Below are 7,935 nucleotides of genomic sequence, written 5' to 3' on the forward strand. Positions count from 1 at the left end.
TTCCAATAGATTTAGTGTTTCTGGTTTAATATTGAGATCTGTGAACCATTTTGACTTGAGTTTGGTGCATGGTGATAAGCTTGGGTCTATTTTCAGTTTTTGGCAGGTATTGAGCCAATTTTTCCAGCACCATTTATTAAAGAGGCTATCATTCTTCCAGTGAGTTTGATTGGCCCCTTTATCAAAGATGAGGTGGTTGAATGTTTAGTTATTAGTACATAATCTTCACATTCCTTGGGGTAAGTTGGTACCTGTACATAACACATCTTAATTTCTTTATTCATCCCTTTTCCCTTCCCTCCCCTCCTTCTTCTGCCCACCCCTTGACCCTCATCTTTTTTTTTTGTACCTGTTTGCAGTACATAATGCTTACAGCCCTTGTGTGGAGTTGGTACATGAACACAACACAACCCTTTTTTTCCCTCCTTCCCTCCCTCCTGCTTGCATCTCTTGGTCCCTTTCCCTTTAAAGAACAATTTATCTCCCTACTTCCTATTAACTGTCTTTTATTTTGCGCTTTATTTTTACTCTGGTTTTCTTATGTAAGAGAGACCATGTGATATTTAAGCTTGTATGTCTGATTTATTTCACTTAACATGATGGTCTCAAGGTGCATTCATTTTCTTACAAATGACTCAAGCTTTTCTTTGTGGCAGAGTGGCACTCCACTGTGTGTCGCTACCACACTTTCTTTATCCATTCTTCTGTGGATGGATATAGAGGCCACTTCTGAGATTTAGCTGTTATGAACTGTGCTCCTGTAAGCATGGGTATGTGTGTATCATTATAATATGAGGTCTTTAACCCTCTTGGGAAGATATCTAGAAGGAGACTAGGTAGGTCAAATGAATTTTTAGTTTCCATTTTTTGAGGAATGTCCATGCTGATTTTCACAGTGATTGTACTAGTTTACATTCCCATCAATGGTGTAGAAAGTTTCCTTTTTCCCCTGGAGTCTGTCCAACATTCGCTATTATTTGATTTCATAATGATGGCCATTCTTTCTGGGATAAGATGGAATCTCAGGGCTGTTTTGATTTGTGTTTCTCCAATGGCCAGTGATGTTAGGCATTTTTTCATGTATTTATTGGCCATTTGTACTTCTTCTGAGAAGTGTTTATTTATTTCAGTTTGCTATTTTTTTATTAGGTCTTTTGTTTTGCTGATCTAATTTTTCTGAGTTCTTTATATAGTCAAGATATGAATCTTCTGTCTGAGGAATATCTGGCAAAACTTTTCCCCATTCTGTTGGTTGTTTCCTTTGCTGTGAAGACCCTTTTTTATTCTATATGATCCGATTTGTTGATTCTTGATGTTATACAAATTTGCTGTTATTCACTTTTTATTTCTTGCAAAATTAAAGTATTTGAGGGAAATATTTATGTCTTTTTTTTTTTTTCAAATCTCTTCTACCTGGCCCTTGAGACCAGGTACCTACATGATTCTTATCTGATATCCAAGACTTTGACTACTTACTGATTTCCTTATTAAACTTAGAAAACTCAAAAAGTTTACTAAAACTCCAGTATCTCATTAAATATATTAACAAAAGGCTTCTGGTCTCAAATCATTTCAATAATACAACAAAAATAGATCCAAACTATATGAATTGTTCTTGCTTATAAAATGTAATACATTTCTATTTTAAATAGTACCTTCAATGCTGCCTGCAATACATATAAAAATAAATAATAGTAGTTCATTGAACTCAGTGCCGACACATTTAACTTTCTTGCCGCTGGCCATAAATGTATTATGAGAGGATAAATATACATGAATGTTATAATATATCCTGCATATTCAAATTCTTCTGAAAATATAATGCGGTATACAAATAAGATTAATCTATTTCTCCTGAAAAAAAATAAGATCAAATAAAATGTGAGATCACTTAAAAGTCTAACAATTTAAACCAATTGCTAAAATTAATTTTAAAAGACTATAAATAACATTTAACAACAGTTAAGGACAAATAAATATTACCTGTACATAAATATCATAATGAAGAAATATAAAAATATGATCCTTGTTAGGTCACATCAGAGATGAGGTGCATTTTTTAAAATCAAGGCCATAGAACATAGAAAGCAATACAAATTTTTATAAATCAAAAGCAAGAAATAAAGAAATTTAGAAGAAAATGAGTTGCATATCAGCATTTTTAAAACTCTAAGAACAGGAAAATATATTCTATTCAATAATTACCATGGTATATGTTTCTTAAAACTTTCCAATCTATACAAAATGGAAGCAGGGTGTGGTGGTGAATGCCTGTAACCTCAGCACTCAGAAGGCTGAGGCAGGAGGATTGCAGTGATTTTTTAGGCCAGCCTGAACTATACAGTGAGACCTTGTTTCAACTGGTAAATAAATAAATAAATAAGCAAACAAATAAATTAAAATTAAATAAAATGGCGTCTACCAAAAAGAACTTGAAGGGGTATATGTTAAGATCCTAGAAATACGTTTGTTACTTTTTTGTATTTCTTCTTAAATTTGTTATATTTAAGAAAAAGAAAACAAAAAAGTTTATTAGCTATGGTTATCAAAGGTTAAGATCCATGAAGTTTTAGTAGCATTAGGATTCCTTGTACGTTCTTGCTTTGACATCTTCCATTGATCATAAAACCTTATTTTCCTGCTCTAAAAATTATATAAGCTCACAATTGACATAACAAAGTAAAGAGTCTATCCAAGTTAAGTAAAATCTGTATGTTGTGTTATTTTGAAAAGTTGGTGATAGGTATTATCAAGACCATGGTTTTTTTTCCTAATTGTAGACATCAACATTACTATCCTCTGAACAGATGAAAATTCAACTGAGCTAGACCTAGTCCACTATTAGGTATTTCTTACTCGCTTTCTTATACCCAGAAGAATATGCAAGCAGCCCAGTATACAATATGCCCCCAAAATGCTATTCTCTTTTTTCTGCCCATATTTTAATGGACATATCAATGAAGTTGCTAAAACAGAATGGAAAAGAGAAACAAATCCTCTCTTCAGTCACCACTGAATAGGAGTTGACCATAATGTTAGTTTCATTTTAATAAGAAAAATCAAAGTATTCTATTCTGAAAATGTAGAGATACAATATGTTCACTTACATTGCTATTAAATGTTCATGGCACTTACCCAGGTAAAACAAAAGTTCCCCTTTCTTTATGGTATTCCATGTAAGTTAATATGTTTTTAAACATTATAAGCCAACTTCTAGCTCTTACATAAGTTGAAACATCATAAATGCTCATGAATCTAACAAAGAAAAACACACATATGTGCTATAATAAAAGACAAGTACTATAATTTGGGGTAATATAAACATAGAAGATATACTAGATATAAATTTAGTATGTTCACTCACTTCCAAACCTCTGCATCCATCCACCCATGAATGGTGCCAGAATATTTTTTGCACGAGACCCCTTGTGCCCCTGTTCCAAGAATCATTCCTTACCTGAGGTAGAACATACTTAAAGTTTCTGTAGTCCAACCTTTTGGGGTTCTGGAATCAAGCTTCCTTTTATCACATGTTGCCTAGCCTAAGCCTCTCCAAAAATCAAAAGGCCCTACTTTCATGAAGGTAATCCTAGAAACTGACAATAGATCTCCCGAAGAGATTTCAAGGCTGCAAAAATGCTAACTATCATGAAGCCAGTATCTCCTATCATTGCCTCACAGCTTTGTCTTGAAACAGTCATAATCTAATGTTTTGTTTATTTTTTTAGGGGCCAGGGATATAGCTCAGTGGTGCAGTGCCTGCCTGGCAAGCGTGAGTTCCTGAGTTTGATTCCTGGTACACTCCCCCCAAATAACAAACAAATATCTCAGTCTAATGTTTTTAATGCTTGTCAATACTGTGACCAGATAGAATCTATCATTAAGGCACTGAGCTCTTCCCAACAGATTTCCTGGCATCTATCAACACCACCAGTCAAACCAATTCCTCCAGTGTCTGCTCCAACCCAGGAAGCAGTCTAATAGCGTGCTCCAGTTGTCTGTACCTCTTCTATCCAGTAATTTAATGACTATGATATGGAGGCAAAATAATAATAATAGTAATTGAAGTTGTATAAGTTCTCATTAATAGATCCCCTAGTTTCTTATCTAATGTCATTACTGTCAGAACTTTCTCCAGAACCCCTAATGCCATGAAGGTTATGAAACTGCAGGGAAGAAATGTGCAAATAAGAAAAAAAAAAAAAAAAAACAGATGGATAGAGGGACAGATGGACAGATGGACAGATGGGCATTTGGATAGATGGATGGATGGACAGATGAACAGATGGATGAACAGGTAGATAGATGATCAGATGGACTTACAGATGAATATAAATAGATGAGATAAAAGATTGGTCAATCTGGGCGTGTAATTCTTAGTTTGTTTATTCTTCACATATCCATTCAATTTGGAGATATCAATTAAAGAAGTATTAAACTTACTTTCCTTGGATGAGGCAGTAGATTTTGGTAGCACCAATTAATATCCGGGCTGCCTCTACTTCAATGAGTCCCTCGTTGCACTGTTTTTCAAAGCTACTCTAAACATAAAATTTAATAAAAAATTATAAGGGATCAAAATATAAGTGTAATGTGCTCTTCTCAGTCCTTATATAGCCTTCATTATTACTGAACTCAATAAATTTGGCCCTCTTAACCCATGGGTTTTACGTCCATGAATCCTACTGACAAACCAAAAATATTTAGGAGAAAAACTGAATTTGGAGTGAACATACAGAGACATTGTTTCTTACCACTATCCCCCCACTAATAAGTATCGCAACTATTTTCACAGCATTTGCGTTGTGCTAAACATTATGAGCAATCCAGAGATAAGGTACAAATGAAGATGGGCCTAGGCAGGTTGTATGCAAATACTACTCCATTTTTAATTTTTTTAATTTTTATTGATACATGTTTCCAGTATATAATGATTATATTTAGCATGAGGAGTTAGGACATGTGTATAACACACCTTAATTATTTTTACTTTTTTACAGAAGTGACAAGAATCTGCAGATTTTAGGGTGTCCTAGAATCAATCCATCTTGGATAGTGAAGGATAACTCCATACGAAAATATACTATGGGGGCTGGGGATTTAGCTCAGCGGCAAAAGCGCCTGCATGGCAAGTGCAAGGTCGTGAGTTCGGTTCCCGGTACCGGAGAAAAACCAAAAAAAAAAAAAAAAAGAAAATATACTATGATGAAAAAAAATCTATGCTAAGAAATACATTTTATTCAATTCAAGTATCTACTCATTTTTTTTTACCAAGTACAGCTCTGCATGTTGTAAGGGTTCACAGCTTCAAGAAGCTAAAAATCTATACATAAGTCAAAAGAGTTCAGTAATATAAACAGTGTCAGTGGTCTACAGAAAAGGGTCAAAGTATTAATTCAAAGTGTAGCTAATCATTTCAGCCCCACAAAGAACAATCAAAAGAGAAGGGATCGTGTTCTTCGATCAATCTTCCCCTCAAAACAGGAGAAAAATTATACCTTTCGGATGCTGCTGACACCAGTCAGAGTTATCTCCTAGGACTACTGCTTAAATTTTCTTCTTCACATCCTAACTCTTATATAATCATTATTCATTAGTGTTGTCTCCAACCTCAACCACTTTAGCATAATTTCTTAAATTTTACAGTGATAGTCACTACAGGAAAGGAGAGGCCATTATGCTATACCTCAACTTAATGGCCATCCATTCACCAGCTCTTTCTCCAGAAGATAATAAAATGATCCACCCTTAACAATTTTAATTATTCTGAAGTTGCTTCCCAAAGAGTATAGGAACAATAGCCGAATATTCTTATTCTGAGAGTCTCTGGGGCACTTGGTGGATTTCCTCACTTTATAACCTTCATGATGACAGGGGGCATGCCTGACACCATAAGGATGACATGTTCCACAGGTCCAACCCTGAAGCATTACAGCTACTGCACTTGAAGTGTTTCCACTCCTGCTCATCCACAAGTAGGCATGGCTCAGGAAAACTGTGATTTACAAACATGATGATGGGATAAGAGGTCTGACTGAAAAATATAGTAAATGTTTAAATGAAAAAAATGTATTACAGGAAGACCCATTGCCATTCATTCCTTTCAAAATATGACCCCTCCCTTCAACCACACTTATCCCATCATTCTTGCTACTTTCTGAAGCAGTTCTGGAAGACCCCATTTAAGTGTCTCTAGTTGCACTGTCATGTCTGCTTCAATCTCTTGAGTCAATTCAAAATGTTTACCTTTCATAGTCATTTAGACTGTGAGGAAGATCTAGAAGTCACAGTGTCAGATACGATAGGTGAATGAGGACGTGGCCTTAATGTTTTTATGACCTGCCTTTCTGTTGCCTGGTACTTGGCAACACCATTCACAGCATTTTTTTCTATCACTCCTCATTAGGACACTAAAGCAAGTATAGTGGTGCACGCCTATACTCCCAGCACTCAGGAGGCTGGGGTACAAAGGTCACTTTGAGCTCAAGGCCAATGTGGGCTATATAATGAAATCAAGGCCAGCCTGAACTGGATAGTGAGACTCTGTCTCAAAAAAGAACCCCACCCTGCAAAAAAAGACACTCAAAAAGAGGATTTCTAGTGGTTTTTTTATACAATGGAGTACCACTCTACCATAAAGAAGGATAGGCTTGAGACATTTCTAGATAAACGGATGCACCTTGAGACCACACTCTTAAGTGAAATAAATTGGACACATATATGTAAATATTGCATTTTTTTCTTCCAGTGTAAAAAACCAAAAGTGTAAGTAAGAATCAAAAAGTATACTGGATATTGTGAAATAGGAAGAAAATGTTCAAATGAGGAAGGGAACAGGGAGGGAGAGGAGGAAAGGAAAAAAGGGAAAAGAAAAAATGAGAAAGGAAGGAAAAAATGGAAACAAAGCTTATGTAAGTGGGGAAGTGAGGGTAGGGGAATGGGAAAAAAAAGAAACAAGTTCTATCATGTACAGGCACAAATTCTCTAAGATGAATGTGATCATCATATAGACCTAAAGTGTACCAATGAAATCTGATTTTTAAAAAATCTATAAGTGCAAAGAACAACAGAAAACATTTTTTTCCAGAACTGCCTCAGAAAATGGCAAGAGCAATGGGGTAAGCCTTTCTGAAGCATAGTGGGGGCATTTTGAGGAAGGTTAGTGGCTATTTGTCTTTCACTTTGATAAATTTTAATTTAAACATTACCCTGGGTTTTGATCACATCTCATATTTGTTATTCATCCTTTAAATAAATATGTATTGGATGTCTGCTGTGTTCCAAGCCCCATGGCAGGTGATGGAGTTATAATCCAAGACGTGAAGGAACTCACAGTGTAGCAAAGGAAGAGGGACGTTAAACTCACGCGCGACAGTGTAGGAAATATAAGAGGATAAAGCACGGGGCATGTATCAGGCTTGATGTGAAGATGGAGGGTCAAAGGAAAATTCTTGGAGATGATCCCTCCATTGAATTTTAAGGAAGAGCGTGCTATTCAGCTGGAGAGTGGGGTGGGGGAGCAGAACCGAGGGGAGGAGTGAGCAGGGCGTCCTCAGGGTACCTGGGAACGAAGCACAGCATGGTTGTGTGCTCTAAAGGATGGGGTGTGGGGCAGAGTCAGTCAGAGAGACTCGCAGAGGCCAGATTTTAAAAGACCTTGCGTACTTTGCTGAGATTTCATTTTTTAAATTTTATTTTATTTTATTTTATTTTAAAGAGAGTAGTACATGAGATGCAAACAAAAAAATAGAACAGTAACAGCGTACCAGTATCACGAACATAAACAAATCAAAGCAAGAACATTCAAAGTGATACAGGGTCTCAAGACAAATTAATACAAATCAACAGTGGTTGTTACATTGCATATCGCTATCCTCAACTACATTGCTCAGATTATCAGATGTAAGAATGAAAGATTGCTCAAACCATTAAAGA

The 7,935-nt window shown here is 35.7% G+C and overlaps 1 protein-coding gene across 2 annotated transcripts in view; it reads right to left on the reverse strand.

Annotated features, from left to right (window-relative positions):
• Positions 1–7,935, reverse strand: part of Slc9c2 (solute carrier family 9, member C2 (putative)) — a 104,869-nt gene that overhangs the window by 43,776 nt on the left and 53,158 nt on the right. For both annotated transcript variants that reach the window (XM_013520788.1, XM_013520790.1), the window contains exons 14-16: positions 4,444–4,541; positions 3,136–3,255; positions 1,656–1,854 (exon numbers count right to left, since the gene is read on the reverse strand). In XM_013520788.1, the coding sequence (XP_013376242.1) occupies positions 1,656–1,854; positions 3,136–3,255; positions 4,444–4,541 (417 nt within the window). The remainder of the gene's footprint in view (positions 1–1,655; positions 1,855–3,135; positions 3,256–4,443; positions 4,542–7,935) is intronic.

The sequence above is a fragment of the Chinchilla lanigera genome, unplaced genomic scaffold, assembly GCF_000276665.1.
Source record: "Chinchilla lanigera isolate Chin_1 unplaced genomic scaffold, ChiLan1.0 scaffold00005, whole genome shotgun sequence".
In the NCBI taxonomy this organism is placed as follows: Eukaryota; Metazoa; Chordata; class Mammalia; order Rodentia; family Chinchillidae; genus Chinchilla; species Chinchilla lanigera.